At 45.4% G+C, this 20,414-nt stretch overlaps 1 protein-coding gene across 1 annotated transcript in view; it reads right to left on the reverse strand.

The window, feature by feature from the left end:
* OBSCN (obscurin, cytoskeletal calmodulin and titin-interacting RhoGEF) overlaps nt 1-20,414 on the reverse strand; it is a 640,872-nt gene that overhangs the window by 374,683 nt on the left and 245,775 nt on the right. The window contains exons 52-54 of the mRNA XM_040354276.1: nt 17,157-17,423; nt 10,794-11,060; nt 135-401 (exon numbers count right to left, since the gene is read on the reverse strand). Coding sequence (XP_040210210.1) covers nt 135-401; nt 10,794-11,060; nt 17,157-17,423 — 801 coding nt within the window. The remainder of the gene's footprint in view (nt 1-134; nt 402-10,793; nt 11,061-17,156; nt 17,424-20,414) is intronic.

The following is a 20,414-nucleotide window of genomic DNA, read 5'->3' on the forward strand; positions in this document are numbered from 1 at the left end:
AAGAGACATACAAGAACTGGTAATGGAATTGTGTTAAGATGATGATGATGATGATGATAGGTTATTAGTGGAGACAGGTGAAGGTGAGGGGTCAACAAAAGGTGACTGTTGGGGGGTCATCAGAAGATCATTACCCTTCACGGTAAGAGATGCGGTGGTATGCTGGTCTCCACACACGCATGTGTATTCACCGGTATCTTCCAGGTCCAACCGATTTATTACCAACTCCGCGGCAAGACCTTCCTGGATGAACCTGTATTTATCTCCGGGTTTAAGAGTCTTTTGTCCTTTCTTCCATTCCAGCGGAGCTTTTGGTTTGGTCAGCATACAACGTAGGGATGCCAACTCTCCCTCCAGGCCTTCTGTGCTCTTCAGTTCCTCCTTAAATCGCGGAGGAACAGCTGAATACGGGATGAAAAGAACATTTTAAAACACCATGTGGGAAGTGTATACTGTACTGTGTCAAAAATAATTTTTTGTAAGGCTGGGGCAGAGAAGCGCAACCAAATGGATAACGAAGCGAAAGCATGGAGGAGCTCAGATATGAGGAAAGATTATCTGCAAAAACGAATTCTGGCAGCTTAAGCAAACCACACAGAGAGCTTGCGCTCGTAAAAGGACCAAGCCTCTTTCTGAGATTTGTTGTTTTTTACAAGTTAAAAACATTTTTTTTTTTGCTAGAAAATTACTTAGAACCCCCAAACATTACAAAAATGTTTTCTAACACCCAAGAGAATAAAATGGCAGTCGTTGTAATACTTTATGTCACACCATATTTGCTCAGCGGTCTTACAACCATATTTGCTCGTGAAAGATAATGTTACGCCAAGTAAATTGATACCCAACATGTCACGCTTCAAAATTGCGCCCGCTTGTGGATTGGCGACAAACTTCCCTTCGTTCCACCCCTACCCACCTCTGAGCACCATCCCTTCGTTCCACCCCTACCCACCTCCGAGCACCATCCCTTCGTTCCACCCCTACCAACCTCTGAGCACCATCCCTTCGTTCCACCCCTACCCACCTCCGAGCACCATCCCTTCGTTCCACCCCTACCCACCTCCGAGCACCAACCCTTCGTTCCACCCCCTACCCACCTCCGAGCACCTTTCCTTCGCTCCACCCCTACCCACCGCCGAGCACCATTCCTCGTTCCACCCCTACCAACCTCCGAGCACCATCCCTTTGTTCCACCCCTACCCACCTCCGAGCACCATCCCTTCGTTCCACCCCTACCCACCTCCGAGCACCATCCCTTCATTCCACTCTTACCCACCTCCCAGCACCATCCCTTCATTCCACTCTTACCCACCTCCGAGCACCATCCCTTTGTTCCACCCCCTACCCACCTCTGAGCACCATCCCTTCGTTCCACTCCCTACCCACCTCCGAGCACCATCACTTCATTCCACCCCCTACCCAGCACCCAGTACCCCCCTTTTCAGAGAATACAGTGCCAAGTATCACAAAGTCATTTGTATGGACTTTGTTATGGACATTTGTAAGGACCCCAATTTTCTCTTCTGGCCTCCAATGTAGCCGATGAGACACAGATTTGTCTGATCGGCCACTTTCCTGGCCGCTAGCGCTTAGATAAACCGAGGAGCGGAACTGTAAGTGACAAAATCTCATTGCTTCTGGTTCCTGAGGTCCCAAGGAGGGAGGAACGTTTTTAGTTCCTCCTTTTTGTGTAAGGTTGCCATCAGTTGCAGTGGTCCTGGACGGCACGATCAGACAGGGGAGACTAGGAAAGGCCGGAGGGAGGGGAGAGACCCACTTGCCCTCAGAAGTGATCAAGTGGCTGTTTAGCCACTCAAATACCTTCTGCCAAAAAGAGAATCTGCTGCTGTGAATTTTGATACTGGGATGATGCAAGTAGCTGCAAACAGTCTATCAGGGGCAAGTGGTTGATAATAACAAGAAAAACAATATAATAAATCCACTCCGGATACAAAATACCACAAGCAAGAATAGATCCTCCCAGAAACAATAGAACCCTTTAGCAACAATACAGTAGATCTCCCAGCAATAATAGACTCTCCAGCAGCTAGCAACAATAGACCCCTCCCCTGATACCAGGGTGATGCATGTAGCTACAGATGGAGGGCAAGTGGTAAATAATAATAAGAAAAGCAATACAATACATCCCCCTCCATACACAAAATACCCTAGCAACAATAGTGTCAGGACCTGGATTTGAACCTGGGACCTCAGCTATGTCTGGCAGTGAACCTTCTCACTGAGCTATCTGGGATGCTGGACAGCTCCCTGTCTGATCTGCTGGACAAACCCATCTGATCCATTGAACATTCCTGCCTTGTGTCTTGATTGTCTTGAACCTTGAACCCCTTGCTCCTCCCACGAACTTCCTGATATAAGCCATGTCTCTGCACTTCCTCCTTGCCAGAATATTGTGCTATCTCCAGCCTATATCTCGCTCCTGTCTTCCCTGCTGCCGTCCATATTTGCTACTGCTCGTTACCGACCACTTGGCTTGTTATCGACTACGCTTCTGCCTGATCCCAACCTACAAATACTTATTACCGACCCCTTGGCTTGTTATCGACGACGCTTCTGTTTGATCCTCACCTGCTTATCTGCTATTGTACCCCGGCTTTCTCACCTCCTGGTGGGGCAATCCTGAGGACCGCGACCTGGCGCTAACACGCAGCAAAATCCATCTTCACCTTCAGAAGCTCTGGTGAATACCGGTTAGCGCTTAGATTCCGCACCTCAGGTGACCCCGTGTCATCAGCCAGGGTGACCTGTTCTGCTGCTATAGCTACTGGCCTCTGAGCCTGACTCCAGACCGTGACAGAATATTCTGGCCCAAAACATGGAGGCCGTTGTAGCAGCTGCTGTAGCTCCTCTCAGGGTGCAAATCGCTGAGTTGCAGACGTTTGCTGTTAACTACCAGGAAAAATGTTCTGAGTTACAAATTGAAGTGAAAGCACTACAAGAGGAAATCCTTGATATGAATAAACAATTGCGTGACTTTCGTGCTCGAGACACTGCTGCCGTAGATACTAATACACGAATGCCCCTACCACTTAAGTTTAACGGAGACCGCCGCCATTATAGAGGGTTCCTTAATCAATGTCGCATATACTTTCAGATGCAACCTGCTGCATTTACTTCGGACAGGAAAAAGGTGCTGTTTATTATCAACCTCCTGACTGAGGAAGCTTTAGCCTGGGCCTCCCCTTATGTGGAGAAAGATGATGTCGTCCTGGATGATTTCAATTCTTTTGTGACTGCGATGAACCAAGTTTTCGATGATCCTAACCGCTGCACTACTGCTGAGGCAAAATTGCACAATTTACGGCAGGGTAGACGCTCTGTTGCAGAGTACACAACTGAATTTCGACGCTGGATCTCAGATACCAATTGGAATCCAGCAGCACAAAAGAGTCAGTTCCGTCAAGGACTCGCGGAACAAGTAAAAGATGAGCTTGCCAGAGTAGAAAGTCCTGACGACCTTGAGGCTTTTATTAAATTGTGTATTCGAATTGATCAAAGACTTACTGAAAGGAGAAAGGAGAGACTGGGAATCTTAGGCAGTAATGGTGGCATGCGTTTTTCTACTACTCAGTATCCTCCTAAGGTTTCAAGATTTACTCCTGATTCTGACACTCCTGAACCTATGCAGGTGGATGCTCTTAAAAGATCTATTACTACTCAGGAGAAAGAAAGACGACGTTCAGAGAACTTATGTCTTTATTGTGGAGACTCCGGACATTACGCAGTTAATTGTCCCAATAAATTTAAAAGAACAATTGCAGCAACAGATATTACAGTATCTGAACAAATAAACTCAATTTCTCAGTCCGTCTCTCCTTTAATTCAGGAAGCAAATAAGGTTAATTCTTTATTAACTCATTTTGTCATGCCCATTAAGCTAATTTCTGAGGGCCGTGAAATCCCCTGCTCTGCTATGCTGGACTCTGGGGCTGGAGGAAACTTTATGGATATAGAGTTTGCCCACCACAATAACATTCAAGCCATAAATACATCTTCTCCTATTGAGATGGAGACAGTTGATGGTTCACCCTTATCCTCAGGACCTGTTACCCATAAAACCGTTCCTTTGGTAATCCAGTTTGAGGCGGATCATCGTGAGACCATCAGCTTTCAGTTGATCACATCACCCAAATTTCCCATCATTTTGGGCATTCCGTGGTTCTCCACTCACAATCCCTCTATCAACTGGGGAGCACGGACCATAGATTTCACATCCTCCCACTGCAAGGAACACTGTAGGGAATCTTATCAAACAAGTTCTCCGCTGGTCAAGAAATTGCAAGTTGGTGTGGTAACTACCCAGTCATATGACGACTTGCCTCCACAATACCATGCATTCCGGGATGTCTGTGATAAGAAAAATGCAGATCAATTACCTCCTCATCGCCCATACGATTGCCCCATTGAGCTGCTTCCAGGGGCCGAAATACCTTTTGGCCGCCTTTTTAATCTCTCAGAACCTGAATTAAAAGTGCTCAGGGAGTGGCTTGATGAAAATTTAGAAAAGGGTTTTATTAGACACTCAACATCTCCTGCAGGAGCAGCTCTATTCTTTGTTGAAAAGAAAGACTCCACCTTGCGTCCATGCATTGATTACAGGCACATGAATAAGGTCACAATTAAAAACCGTTATCCACTTCCCTTGATCTCGGAAATGTTGGAAAGACTTCGTTCTGCCAAAGTGTTTACAAAACTTGACCTACGGGGGGCATATAACCTGGTCCGTATTCGTTCAGGAGATGAATGGAAAACCGCCTTTAGAACCAGATATGGGCATTTTGAGTCCTTGGTCATGCCTTTTGGTCTCTGCAATGCCCCTGCGACCTTTCAGCACTTCATAAATGATGTTTTTCGAGATCTGTTGGACCAATTTGTCATTGCTTATCTGGATGACATCCTTATCTTTTCTGATAACCTGGAAGAGCACCGCAAGCATGTTTGCATTGTCTTTGAAAGATTAAGGCAGAATCGACTTTACATCAAATTGGAGAAATGTGAGTTTGAACAAACCCAGATCCAGTTCTTAGGGTATATTATTTCTCCAGATGGTGTGGGCATGGATCCTGAGAAGATTAAAGCAGTGGTAGATTGGCCTGCCCCCGGAAACATTAAGGAAATCCAACGATTTGTCGGGTTTGCCAACTTTTACCGAAAATTTATAAGGAACTTCTCTAAGGTGATAGCTCCAATTACCCAGCTAACAAAGAAAGGGGTGCCCTTTGTGTGGTCATCTGAGGCACAGGCTGCTTTTGGAAAGTTAAAAACTCTTTTTACTTCTGCACCAGTATTGGTACATCCCAATCCTGAATTACCTTTTATAGTGGAAGTGGATGCTTCAAACTCTGCCGTGGGAGCTATCCTCTCCCAACGACATGGTGAAAAGATGCAGCTACATCCTTGTGCTTACTTTTCTCGTGTAATGTCTTCAGCCGAAAGAAATTATGACATTGGGAATAAGGAGTTGCTAGCAATTAAAGAAGCATTTTCTGAATGGAGGCATTTGCTGGAAGGCGCTAAGCATCCTGTAACCGTTCTCACTGATCATAAGAATCTGGAATTCATTCGTTCTGCCAAGAGATTGTCTTCTAGACAAGCACGTTGGTCATTATTCTTTTCCAGGTTCAATTTTATTATCTCATATCGACCTGGGTCAAGGAATGGTAAGGCTGATGCCTTATCACGAATGTTGTCTGGGCCTCTCCAGGAAGACAACTCTGAATACACAGTCCTGCCTCAAAAGAACTTTCTAGGTGTCACAAGTTCTAAAGCATTCTTGAGTCTTCTCAAGGAAGGGTATGAGAATGACCCACTCCTCAAAGATCCTCCTATGAACATCATCCTTGATTACAAGAATGGCTTCTGGACTCAAGCACATCGCCTCTATGTACCTGAAGTTGCTCGGGTTAAAGTCCTCAAGTTGGTTCATGACTCCAAACTTGCTGGACATTTTGGGGTTTCTAAGACGGAGGAACTTTTATCCCGTTCCTTTTGGTGGCCTGGGTACAAAAGAGATGTCAAAAGTTATGTAGCCTCGTGCCTGGTCTGTGCTCGCAATAAGACACCCCGAGCTTCTCCTTTGGGGTTGCTCCAGCCACTCCCTGTCCCATCAAGACCATGGGGATCAATTTCTATGGACTTTGTGGTTGATTTACCCCCCTCTAAAGAAATGACCACTATCTTGGTTGTTATTGACCGCTTCACTAAGATGGCTCACTTCATACCAGTGAAGGGGGTACCCTCTGCAGAACAAACTGCAGAGTTGATGGTTCGAGAAGTCTTTAGACTACATGGAATTCCAGAAGATGTAGTTTCTGACCGAGGAGTACAGTTCACTTCAAAATTTTGGAAAAGCTTTTGCTCAGCTTTAGGAGTAACAATTAATCTATCTTCTGCTTTTCATCCTCAGTCTAATGGTCAGACCGAGAGGACCAATCAAACGTTAGAGCAGTACCTCCGATGTTTTGTTAGTTATCTTCAGGATGACTGGGTGGACTATCTTCCTACAGCGGAGTTTGCTTATAACAATTCTAAACATAGCTCCACCTCTCAGACCCCTTTTTTCCTAAATACCGGGCTTCATCCAGCTTTTATCCCTGATCTCCCTATCTCAACTCCAATTCCTGCTGTTACCAACAGATTAACTGCTTTACAGGAGATCCAGGGAAAATTGATCGAGACTTTGAGGGAAGCTCAGGAAAGTTACAAGAAGGCTGCAGATAGACATCGCAGAGCACTTCCTACCTTTCATGTGGGTGATCAAGTTTGGTTATCTACTAAAAATCTGAAGGTTCATGTTCCATCTGCAAAGTTGGGACAAAAGTTTGTGGGACCTTTCCAGATCTTGGCCCAGATCAACCCAGTTGCCTTTCGCCTAAAACTTCCAGCAAGTATGAAGATTCACCCTGTGTTTCACATTTCGCTACTTAAACCTTTTCACGAAAATACTTTTTCTGGAAAAACACTTCCACCCCCTCCACCTGTTGAGGTACAGGGTGAGGAAGAATACGTGGTGGAGAAAATTCTTGATTCCAGGATCTATAGGAACAAATTGCAATATCTGGTTCAATGGGAAGGATACGGGACAGAAGAAAATTCTTGGGAGCCTGAGCAGAACGTTCATGCTCCTAGATTAACAAGAGAATTCCACCAGAGGTTCCCTCACAAACCAGGCCCTAAGACGTCCAGTGGACGTCCTGGGAGGAGGGGAGTACTGTCAGGACCTGGATTTGAACCTGGGACCTCAGCTATGTCTGGCAGTGAACCTTCTCACTGAGCTATCTGGGATGCTGGACAGCTCCCTGTCTGATCTGCTGGACAAACCCATCTGATCCATTGAACATTCCTGCCTTGTGTCTTGATTGTCTTGAACCTTGAACCCCTTGCTCCTCCCACGAACTTCCTGATATAAGCCATGTCTCTGCACTTCCTCCTTGCCAGAATATTGTGCTATCTCCAGCCTATATCTCGCTCCTGTCTTCCCTGCTGCCGTCCATATTTGCTACTGCTCGTTACCGACCACTTGGCTTGTTATCGACTACGCTTCTGCCTGATCCCAACCTACAAATACTTATTACCGACCCCTTGGCTTGTTATCGACTACGCTTCTGTTTGATCCTCACCTGCTTATCTGCTATTGTACCCCGGCTTTCTCACCTCCTGGTGGGGCAATCCTGAGGACCGCGACCTGGCGCTAACACGCAGCAAAATCCATCTTCACCTTCAGAAGCTCTGGTGAATACCGGTTAGCGCTTAGATTCCGCACCTCAGGTGACCCCGTGTCATCAGCCAGGGTGACCTGTTCTGCTGCTATAGCTACTGGCCTCTGAGCCTGACTCCAGACCGTGACAAATAGATCCTCCCATCCAGGGCCGGATTTGCTCTCCCTGCCGCCCCAAGGCCAGGTTCCGCAATGCACCCCCTCCCTGCCAAACTAACCAGCCCCCCCCATCCCCCAATCAACTGAGAATGGTAACCGGATGGCAGGGGCGGCACGGTTAGTTCAAATATTTTTTGTTTCCTTTTTTTTAACTTTTTTATCACTTTTTGATTTTTATTTATTTGTAGCTTGTCGTTTACTTTTTTATTTTTGTATACCTTTCTTTCTTTTTATATTATTTTTCTTATTCTTTACTTTTAAATTACTTTATTTTATTAATTTAATTATTATTTATTTTTTCACTTAACTTTATTGCTATCACACAAGAGAAAACAATTCCCTGTGTAATAGCAATCAGAGGTGACAGGTTCTCTTTATTGACCATGTCACCTCCAAAACAGGAGTCCTAGCACTGTGCTAGAACTCCTGTCACAGCTGAGATGGGAAGAGCACAGCTCACCCCTCTCACTGTGTACATCGGGAAGAGGGACGGGAGACAGACTTGGCGGCTGGGGGAGGACGGAGTCCTGAAGACAGAGCCAGCAGAGAGAGGTATGTGGGGGGGGGGGGAGGGGAGGACGGACGGCAGCACACATTTTACAAGTGATTTCGGCGACATCGCAGCAATCACTTGTCACAAGCGAGTGGAATTTCCCCACACTACAATTAGTCCTGCTAGAAAGCAACTTACCGCCCTTAACTGTATGTTCCAGCCATCGGGTGACTACATGCCGCTGCCGCCCCTCTGTGCCCTGCTGCCCCGAGGCCTGGCCTTGGTGGCCTTGTGGGAAATCCAGGCCTGCTCCCATAAACAATAGACCCCCTCAGCAACAATACAGTTGATCTCCCCGCAACCAGCGTCAATAGATCATCCAGTGGCTAGCAACAATAGACCCCTCCATAAACAGTATATTCCAACTATTAACAATTGACCCCCTAGCCACATAAGAGCCCCCAGCAACTAAAGATCCTCCAACAGCAACAACAGACTTCCCAAGTAACAATAGACCCCCCCCCCTCTCCAACAATGGATCTTCCAGCAACAAGCGATCCCCAGTAGCCAGCGTCAGTAGACATTCCAGCACACCCCAGCACCCCATTCAATGCTGGAGGTGCCAGACCTGCATTCCTCCATGTTCCCGCTGAAAACGACATAATTTAATAAGACCAATAACATCTTACTTTACATAAGAGCCGTGACCACATACTGAAGTAACAGTAAATGCAGGGCCGTCTTTAATGTTGATTGGAACCTGGGCAAAAAAAAATCTTGCTAGAATTAAAATCAGTTTACTGTATCAGATCAGGCAGTGATTGCGATTGGTTGCCACCAGAGGTTACAGCATATCATTACCACTTACTGACTGGTTGCTAGAGGTTACAGTACACATTACGGCTCACTAATTAGTTGCTAGAGGTTACAGCACATGATTTCTTCTTGTTGATTGTTTGCTAGAGTTTACTGTACAGTAATACTGATCACTGATTGGTTGCTAGAGATTACAGCGCATCATCTCTTCACTGCAGAGGGGCATTATATACATATGAATGCCGCCTTTATTTACATATGAATGCTGCCGGCCTCAGCTATTTCTATATGAATGCTCCAGTTATTTACATATGAATAACGGTTATTTACATGTAAACACTATGGGCCAGATTCACGGATCTGGGCGTATCTTTGTGCGGGCGTAGCGTATCCTATTTACGCTACGCCGCCGCAACTTGGACAGGCAAGTGCAGTATTCACAAAGCACTTGCTCCGTAAGTTGCGGTGGCGTAGCGTAAATGGGCCGGCGTAAGCCCGCATAATTCAAAGTAGGCTGGTAGGGGGTGTGTTGTATGGAAATGAATCGTGACCCCACGTAAATGACGCGCCTAACCAACGGCGCATGCGAGCGCATGCTCGGTATCACGTCGAATTTTCTCCCTAAGTTATGCCGGCTCAATGCTTAGTTGACGTGAACGTAACCTACGCCCATCCCCATTCACGTACGACTTACGCAAACAACGTAAAATACGACCCTGTTCCGACGTCCATACCTAACATGACTTACCCCTGCTTTATGAGGGGTAAAGTTACGCCGGACCGACGCCTTACGTAAACGGCGTAGCTAAATCCGACTGACGCAAGTACGTTTCTGAATCGGCGTATCTACCTAATTTGCATATTCAACGCGAAAATATACGGAAGCGCCCCTAGCGGCCAGCGTAAATATGCACCCAAGATACGACGGCGTAAGAGACTTACGTCAGTCGTATCTTGGACAAATTCTGACGTATCTGATTCTTTGAATCAGGCGCCAAGATACGACGCCTCACATTCAGAATTACGACGGCATCTTAAGTTGTTTCTGAATCCGGGCCAGAGTCTGCAGGTGAGTCATCTGTACACAATAATAGGGCAGAGCTGGGCAGCATTAGTAGCAGCACTTCACCCTGAAATATCAGGACACAGCACAGGACTAAAACTTCAAGGGACAAGGGAATTTTAACTGGGACAGTTGGCAAGTATGAGGCAGCTGCTTTGGGCCCCACAACAATGACAGGGCCCAGGGCAGCTGCCCCTTTCTGACCTGCCTTAAAGACGGCCCTGAGTAAATGATCTGGAGACATATGAATTGATGCTGTGGGATGCTCCAGGAGTCACATGTAAACAGGCCAATTAATACATACATTCAAATGTGAATTTAAATGAAAATTACAGTAGTTACACATATAAAAACAATGTAGTATAAAATGATGATAAATACGCATGCTTATTCACAGTAGGTGAGAAAGTTGAAAATGGCAGACGGAGAAAAATTAATATGGATGATGAATTTGGATGACGAATTTGGATGACATGGGATAATTAGTAGGAAAGGGATGGTAGATATCATGAGAAGACCATTACCCTTCATGTTGAGGGATGCCTTTGTTTGCTGGTCTCCACAAACACACACGTATTCCCCGGCATCATCCAGGTCCACTCGACTTATAACTAGTTCTGCGGCAAGACCTTCTTGGACAAATTTATATTTATCTCCAGGTTTAAGAGTCTTCTGTCCTTTCCTCCACTCCAGAGAAGCATTTGGTTTGGTCAATGTGCAATGCAGAGTCACAGATTCCCCCTCCATACTTTCTTTGCTCTGAAGTTCATCTTTAAATCGAGGTGGAAGAGCTGAATGCGGGATGAGAGGGCATTTGAAAATGCAAGATGGCACAATATAAAAAGTCCAGTCCCATCTTTTAGACAATTATTGTAAGGTGGGACAACATAAGTATCAACTTCATAAATACTATTCATTGCCTGTCTTTTCCCCTCATGCCAGTACATCTTCTAGAACAGTGTTTTCCAAACTTTTGGATCTGTACCCATGGTAGTGCTATACTTGACCGTACTACAGCTTTTTTATTTATTTTTTTTCAGGTGGACTTCTGCTTTGCACGATTGCTAATTTTAGAGATGAATGAATGAAAAATTTATTTTATATATAGCGCGGCACATGCGAACTGAATCGCCTCTGGGCGAAACCAGTAGCAGGCACCAGATGCAGCATAGTATTTTACATTGTAGAGTGGAGATGTTTACTTCTAGGGGCTCCAATGCTTCTTCTAGAGCAGTGGTTCTCAACCTTTCTAGTGCCGTGACCCCTTGATAAAATTTCCCAAGTTGTGGGGACCCCTAACAGTAAATTTATTTTCGTATTGTGGGTTGTCAGCACCCAAGGCAAGACAAGTAATTTGCGCCCTTAACCCACGGGCATTTAGTGCTCCCTGAGTCCCCTCCGCTCGTACAGTATTAACCACTTAAGGACCGGACCAATATGCTGCTAAATGACCCAAGGGGTTTTTACAATTCGGCACTGCGTCGATTTAACTGACAATTGTGCGGTCGTGCGACGTGGCTCCCAAACAAAATTGGCGTCCTTTTTTCCCCACAAATAGAGCTTTCTTTTTGTGGTATTTGATCACCTCTGCGTTTTTTATTTTTTGCGCTACAAACAAAAATAGAGCGACAATTTTGAAAAAAATGCAATATTTTTTACTTTTTGCTATAATAAATATCCCCCAAAAACATATATAACAGTTTTTTTTCCTCAGTTTAGGCCGATACGTATTCTTCTACCTATTTTTGGTAAAAAAAATCGCAATAAGCGTTTATCGATTGGTTTGCGCAAAATTTATAGCGTTTACAAAATAGGGGATAGTTTTATTATTATTATTTTTTTTTACTACTAATGGCGGCGATCAGCGATTTTTTTCACGACTGCGACATTATGGCGGACACTTCGGACAATTCTGACACATTTTGGGGACCATTGTCATTTTCACAGCAAAAAATGCATTTAAATTGCATTGTTTATTGTGAAAATGACAGTTGCAGTTTGGGAGTTAACCACAGGGGGAGCTGTAGGAGTTAGGGTTCACCTAGTGTGTGTTTACAACTGTAAGGGGGTGTGGCTGTAGGTCTGACGTCATCGATCGAGTCTCCCTATAAAAGGGATGACTCGATCGATGCAGCCGCCACAGTGAAGCACGGGGAAGCCGTGTTTACATACGGCTCTCCCCGTTCTTCAGCTCCGGGGACCGATCACGAGGGGGCAGCTAGAAACGAATAGCCGCGCCCTCGTCCCGGATCGCTCCCCGCGGGTTTCCGACCGCCGCATGTACCAGGGGGGTTTCCGATCGGACCCCCGACCCGCATCTAGGCAGGGACGTACAGGTACGCCAATGTGCCTGTCCGTGCCATTCTGCCGACGTAAATGTACATGCGGTGGTCCGGAAGTGGTTAAAACCCCTTATGGTACATTTTAGGATGTACCACTCTTTCTCTTTGTTATCCTTTCTTTCCCTTTTATGTCTCTCTATCCTAATTTCTTGTTTTTTCTTCCTCCATTCCTCTCTTTAGCCATCTTTCGCTTATTTCTTCTCTCCCTTCTTCTTTGTTCCTCACCCTCTTTTCCTCTCCCTTCCATTTATTCTCTATTTTTATTCCTTCTCTTAAGCCGCGTACACACAATCGGAAATTCCGACAAGAAAAGTCAGATGTGAGCTTTTGGTCGGAAATTCAGACCGTGTGTAGGCTCCATCGGAATTTTTCAAAAATTTGAGAGCTGGTGCTCAATTTTTCCGACAAGAAAAGTTCTCTGATGAAATTACGATCGTCTGTATGCAATTCCGAAAACCATACATGCTCGGAATCGAGTCGACGCATGGTCGGAATCATTGAACTTCATTTTTCTCGGCTCGTCGTGTGTTGTACGTCACCGCGTTCTTGACGGTCGGAATTTTGTGTGACCGTGTGTATGCAACAAAAGTTTGAGCCAACATTCCGTCGGAAAAAAATCCACGGTTTTCTTGTCGGAATTTCCAATCGTGTGCACGCAGCACAACTCCTTGGTGGGGGGGGGGGGGGGAATGGGATAAGTGGCATTTCTGGTGGGGGGGATCAGTGGCAGTGCTGAAGGGAGTTCTGATCAGCCAACTTAGGTGCTCTTGATCAAGGTCATCTGCTTATCTGAGAACTGTAGTGGGGATATTTAATGGCAACTATAATCACAGGTAGTGTTATGCCGCGTACACACGATCAGTCCATCCGATGAGAACGGACAGATGGACCTTTTTCATCGGTTAACCGATGAAGCTGACTGATGATCAGTCGTGCCTACACACCATCGGTTAAAAAAACGATCGTGTCAGAACGCGGTGACGTAAAACACAACGACGTGCTGAAAAAAACGAAGTTCGATGCTTCCAAGCATGCGTCGACTCGATTCTGAGCATGCGTGGATTTTTAACCGATGGTCGTGCCTACTAACGATCGGTTTTGACCCATCGGTTAGCAATCCATCGGTTAAATTTAAAACAAGTTGGCTTTTTTTTAACCGATGGTTAAATAACCGATGGCGCCCACACACGATCGGTTTTGACCGATGAAAACGGTCCATCAGACCATTCTTAACGGTTTAACCGATCGTGTGTACGCGGCATGACTCACTGTGTCTCCGGCTTCACTGTGCCTCTGACCTCGTGGTTTCTCGTAGCAGTGACACCTATGCCAAAATCAGGAGATAGGGTCTCCTCCAGCCCCTCTCCATTTCACATTCCTAACCGGTCAGCTGACCTCTAGTCTCTGCCCCCCAGCGATGCCGTGAACTGAATAGGCAGCTGCAAAAAGGCTGAGTGGGCGGCCGCAGGCTCTAGAAACAGCCCACATCTGGGCAGCCACAGGCTCCAGGCACAGCTCTGCTGGGCGGTCGCAAAAAGGATGGGAGAGAGGTGCGGGCTTCAGGAAGAGGCCAGGATTCAGTGACCCCTGGCAAATGATCATTCGACCCCCGAGTTGAGAACCACTGTTCTAGAGAGATCAGTATCTGGAAGACTGGCGAAGGGGTGTTTTCCATTAACCCACTGGGAACAATAGGTGGCATATTTGGTAGTATTCCATAGTAATACACCAACAACACCAATGTTGGGATGGTGCTACACAACTGACCAAGGTTTGACAAACACTGTTCAAGATGAACCTGTTTCAGGTTTTCCTTTCTTTAGTTCTACAAGTCTCACGACAGGTCAAGCTTTCTAAACCTTCAGATAGATGACAAATTTTGTTATAGTAATTCCACCAAATATTTCACATTTGGCTGTGTGAAGGATTAAACTTGGCTGGCTGAGCTTGAAATATTGAGATGCAGGATCCTGTTATCTTAAATTAGCTTATTAATCTCAAAACATGTCCATGCAGCCACGAATTTATGAATTTACAAACTTTCAAAATTAAGAATTTACGAAATTAGGAATTTTCTCATTTTCAAATTTATGAATTTTTGAATTTCGAATTGACGCATTTTCAAATTTACGAATCTTCGAATTTACGAATTTGCGATCATAACAAATCCGATACCGAAAACGAAAACAAAAAAAAGAAGAAAACGAAAAATGTTTCTCTATTTGTCTAATAGAAAGTAGCATAACATTTATAATTGCTACATAATTTAATGTTATTGATAAAAAAAAAACTTCCTATTTCAGTCTTTAACAATTGTCATGTTAATTAACTGTCAAAATTTGCATTCTTTTAAGATGGTAACCTGGAAGCATTCTGTAAATGTCTGGGTTTCTTATATGAGACATATGAGAAAAACAGAAATGTACAGAATGCTTTCAGGATACCATCTTGATAGAATGCAAAATTTTGACAGTTAATTAACATGACAATTGTTCTATTTTGCTGATAAATAAAAACGTATCTGTCCAAAAAAAGGACAATTGTAGATATAGGCAAGCCTTCGGGAGCATCACACAATAATGAGACTCTTAGGCCCCGTACACACGACCAAACATGTATGCTGAAACTGGTCCGCGGGCCAGTTTCAGCATACATGTTCGGTCGTGTGTAGGCGCGAGCGGGCCGAATTCCAGCAAACATTTGCCCGCCAGCAGACAAATATTCCTTGACGTGTTTTAAAACCGTCCGCAAGGAATCCTGCCCGCTCGGACATGTACGGTCGTCAGTACAGACCTACCGTACATGTCCGAGCGCCCGCCGTCCCTCGCATGCGTCGAATGACTTTGACGCATGCGTGGAAGCCTTTAAATGGCAGGCCCGCCCACGTCGCCGCCGCGTCATCGCCGCGTCATCGTTGCGGCGACGACGCGGACACGCCCCGCGTATTGTTTACGCGCGGACTTCTGTACGATGGTTAGTACAACCATAGTACAGAAGCCCTCTGGCAGGCATGTACGGTGAAAACGGTCCGACGGACCGGTTTCATCGTACATGTTTGCTCGTGTGTACCGGGCCTTATTGCATTGGATGCCTAAAATGTAGCTTGTATCTCAGTGGAAACCATTGAGATACAAGCTACATTTTAGGCATCCAATGCAATAAGAGTCTCATTTTGAGACACTGATATTTGCTCAGTTGGTTATCAAGAAGGCAGACATCCCCTACCCATTTAGGAATCAGGCCTCGTACACACGACCGAGGAACTCGATAGGCGAAACACATCGTTTTGCTCGTCGAGTTCCTTGTTAGGCTGTCGAGGAACGCGACGTGCCAATTTTCTCCATTCCCGTCAAGGAAATAGAGAACATGCTCTCTTTTTGGCTCGTCGAGTTCCTCGACAATTTCCTCGTCGAAAAATGTACACACGACCAGTTTCCTCTGCAAAAAAAAAAAACAGCAAGTTTCTTGCTGGTTTTTGCCGAGAAACTCGGTCGTGTGTACGAGGCCTCACTCTGGAAAGGACATTGTGAAACAAACAGATTCAGAATATAAAAAGGTAGGAATCTTGAAAAAAAAAAAAAAAAAGTTTGCTAAAATCCCATCCTACTGTATACTATATGGTTCAACTAGAGGAGATTGTGTTTATCCCAATAAAACTTGAGATACACTTAAATGTTTTCCATAACCCAAGTGGTGAGAGGAAATACAGTGTAACCTTGGATTACGAGCATAATCCATTCCAGGAGAATGCTTGTAATCCAAAGCACTCGCATATCAAAGTGAGTTTCCCCATAGAAGTCAATGGAAATGAAAATAATTTGTCCCACATTGACTTCTATGGCATGCAATACCGCACGTTGCCAGCGGTGGGGGGGGTGGGGTCACCGGAGAGCCTCGGAAATATTCAGGGACAGCCCAGCTGATCTCAGAAACCTTTGGAAAGGCTTGGAAACACTCGGGAACAGAGTATTTTGGCTCCGAACCATTCTGAGTGTCACGGGCGCCCCCGCACCTCTGGCCAAATGCCGTATTGCACACCCCATTAGCTTGAATTCTGCTTGTTTTGTGAGACAACACTCGCAAACCAAGGATTTTTTTAAAAAAGTTGCTTGTCTTTGAAAACACTTGTTAACCGCGTTACTCGTAAAACAAGGTTCCACTGTATCAAGTTTTTGGAACTAGATGACACCACATGGTCAAAACAATAGAGCCTAGCATCCAAAACAATCAAGCTCTGCCCGCTGGGTGTAGGGGAAATTTCTAGAGACTGTACAAAGATAAGTATATAAGACAAGCAATAAATGCTAAAACCAAAATAATTTTCGCCCAACCATGTCAGTATTGTCAGAACGATGAAGTGGGCACAATGGAAGGACAAGGTGTGCGGTAAGTAAGGTTTTCTATTAGAAGTGGAGTGATGATGGAATCAAAATCATTTATGACAGATACGGTGAACGACTGTGAGTCACACATTATATTTCGGTTACGGAAACTCGGTGCGGGTAGAGATAGGACAGCACAATGCTGCTATTATTGAAGTTTTACCGCTCACGCTCAGGGACGCAGTTGTCCGATAGTTTCCACATATGCAAGTGTACTCGCCGGCATCCTTCACCTCCACGTTATCTAACACCAGCTCAGCAATAAGGCCCTCCTGGATGAACCGGTACTTGTCACTTGGTTTGAGAGGATTGTGTCCTTTTCTCCATTCTAGGAATGCGTCGGGTTTCGTCAACTCGCAGATTAGCGTGGCTGAAGTTCCCTCAATAACTTCCTTGCTTTTTAGATCCTTTTTAAATTGTGTTGGAAGGGCTGATACAGAATTAACAGCATGTTGATTATATGGCGCTTACAACAGTGGATAGCGGTGCTCCGGTTAAGAGCAAGTTCACTACTAATTTTGTTCATGTACTACAATTTTTGTTAAGGAGAACCTTTCAGGTTTCTAAATAAGTCAAAAGCCCAGTTTCCTGCAACAGAATAGCTCATATATTTACCTGTCCAGAGGCCTGTGTGTAGGCAGGTGCAGTCTATTTTCCCCACTGCAGGTGTCGCTGGACCGAGGAAGGACGTCAAGAGGAACATGGTTCCTCTAAGGTTTCCTGGGTTACTAGGGCAGTGATCAAGTTGGATGCTGACAACCCATGTGACCCTGGTGGCCATCTTAGGTCAGGCGGAATCTAGCGCATTTTGCATGTGGGTAGTGTAGGGACAGCTCACTCCTCTGTCAGGAATAGTGAATAACGGTAGAGAGGGGTTCCAGATGGGTAAGGAAAGGATAAGGACACACCATTCATTCTGGAAACTGCCCCACTTGGGCATGGACCTTTCCACATGTGGCCAGGCCACATTCTGCCCCTCGAGACATACGCTGTCAGATCAACTGAGACCTGCTGTCAAGAAGGGCAAACCAGCAACCAAGATGGCAGAAGAATATCTGTGCGCAGGTTCCCAGCAAAAAGAGCCTTATGGCACAAGCGCATGCGCAGTCACTCGGATGATGGTGCGCGCATTGTGCGCTATTTAAAGGAAACTGATGCCCAGATGTCTGGTCTACATTTTTTTTCTGTGACCCCTGCTACCTGCATGTTTTACATACCTGTTCCTGTTGACTTTTGGCTCATTCCTGACTACCCCTGCCTTCTGCCTGCCTCTGATCCCGGCTTATCCTGACTCAGACTTGCCTCTTCCTTGGTCAGCCTGCTGCCCGCCTGTTACTGACCCGGCCTGTACCACGACTCTGCTTCTGCTACTGCACCTGTACCTGATCTGCCTGCCAATGTATGACCAGGATTGGCTGTACCTGTTTGTGCTCTGAGCTACAGAACACCTCCCCGCTGACTACTGTGTCCTGCTTCCAGTCTGATCCTGTCTCCAGTCTGCCTGCTTCTCCAGCCTTATCTGCATTTCAAGTCTCTTCACAGTGTCATCGGAAGTACAGCTCAACTCCTGCATCAGTGTTCCTGCCAGGCACTTGTGCCACTCTGCACTCCTTCTGTCTGCTCTATCAGGGGTTAGTGAGGCCTGTCCCTGCATACCGGGCTCAACTACCAGGTATGTGACACCTGCTCTGCTACACACTGCTGTTTCAACCAGTAAGTGTTCTTGGTTGGGTTGGGTTGCCTTCCCGTCGGGCTTCTTGTGAACTGTTGAACTTTGACCAAAATAAAAGTTCCAATTACTGCATCTGGACTCTATGTGGTTACTGCCACTGCACCCACCCACATGTGAGTCTTACCTCCCTATGTTCAAGTGTTCTTTGGCTTCCAGAAGTGTTAGATGCCTTTGATCCCCACCATGTCCTACTACCCTTCTCTTACTCCTACATCTATAAGGAGTCTGTTGTGCCATAGGGGCAGTGCATGGAGGGGCATACTCCCAAAAATGTTGCAAGCTGCATTGCAGGAACGCATGAGAGATAAGAGTTTAGCCAGGTTTAGGTGTCTTCTACCACGCAAGTGAGTATATTACCTCCTCTCTAGCCGGGAGCTGGCCTTTTGATTTGTTTAGAGACCTGATGGGGTATTTTAAAGTGCTTTAACATGCATTATATAATGTTGGATACATATTGCAAGAGATGTAAATTTGAGGATAACTGCAACTAAACAACTGTGCCTAAAATGAACAAGGCAAACAACAAACTTTTTCTTTTACGGCAAAACACCACTCCCGGTGTCACCAGAGCCAGTGTAAGCCAGCAACAGCGTTCCCAATTGCCACCACGCCAATGCAGAGTCGCCTCCCTCTGCTGCCTGTACCAAACCATCTCCACCTCTCACCGACTACATTCCTGGGAGACACCAGTACCTGCTCCAGAATACACTGCCAAATATCTTCTGTTCGTGGTCTCAAATCTTCCCCCACCCTTTTCTACACAGGATAGGAAGATTTTCTAAATGGCTACCCAGCAGTATACATCTGTGAGAATGCCTGTAGCATTCTTCTAGTGTAGAGCAGGCTGCAAGATAAAGCTAGACGTAAATGGTTCGAATCTAAATTTGGTTCAAATTCCCTGGATCAATGATCCACCATTTTTATTTAATCATAAGAATGCCTCAGCTTTGGTAAATCTGATGGGTTCAAGAAATGCTAGTCCTTTTAACTATATTGTAAGGTTGGCGTTAAGCCAGCCATAGACGGTTTGAATCTCAGCTGGTTCAGCAGGTACCAGCCGAGATTCGAACCATGCATGGGCAGGTTGATTGTACCCAAGTTGATTGACCGATCAACTTGGGTACAACCCGGAAGTAAGATTTTTCATGTGATCATTGGTAGCGGTTATAGCTAGCAATAATCACTGTATGTTCTCCTGGAAGGGCCGGAAGATAATAATTTACAATGCAGAGATGGTATTGTTAGATAACAGCTTTGTTGTAATTTGTTTCTTTTAAGAGCCATCATTATGTTTTCTATGGTCATTTAAAAGTGGATTTTTGTTAAAGGAACCTACCATCGTTCAGAAGACCCTTGATTCTTAAGTAAATGGTTGCCAAAAGTCCAATGTTGTATGGCCCAGGATAGTAATACTGGGACTTAACACCAACAATACAGCATAGTTAAGGGTCTAGCATTTCTTGTACCCATCAGATTTACCTTAGCTAAGGCATGCTGCAGGCCAGTCAAGTTCCTCCACCCCAAACTCACTCATCCACCTCTTTATGGACCTTGCTTTGTGCACTAGTCCAAATAGTTTTTCAGGGGTTGGGCTTAGCACCTTAGTTCCAGTGAAGGGAACTCTTAAGGCGTCAGCATACCAAGACATTTTGGACAATTTCATGCTCCCAACTCTGTGGGAAGAGTTTG

This window comes from Rana temporaria, chromosome 5 (genome assembly GCF_905171775.1).
Source record: "Rana temporaria chromosome 5, aRanTem1.1, whole genome shotgun sequence".
Taxonomy (NCBI): domain Eukaryota; kingdom Metazoa; phylum Chordata; class Amphibia; order Anura; family Ranidae; genus Rana; species Rana temporaria.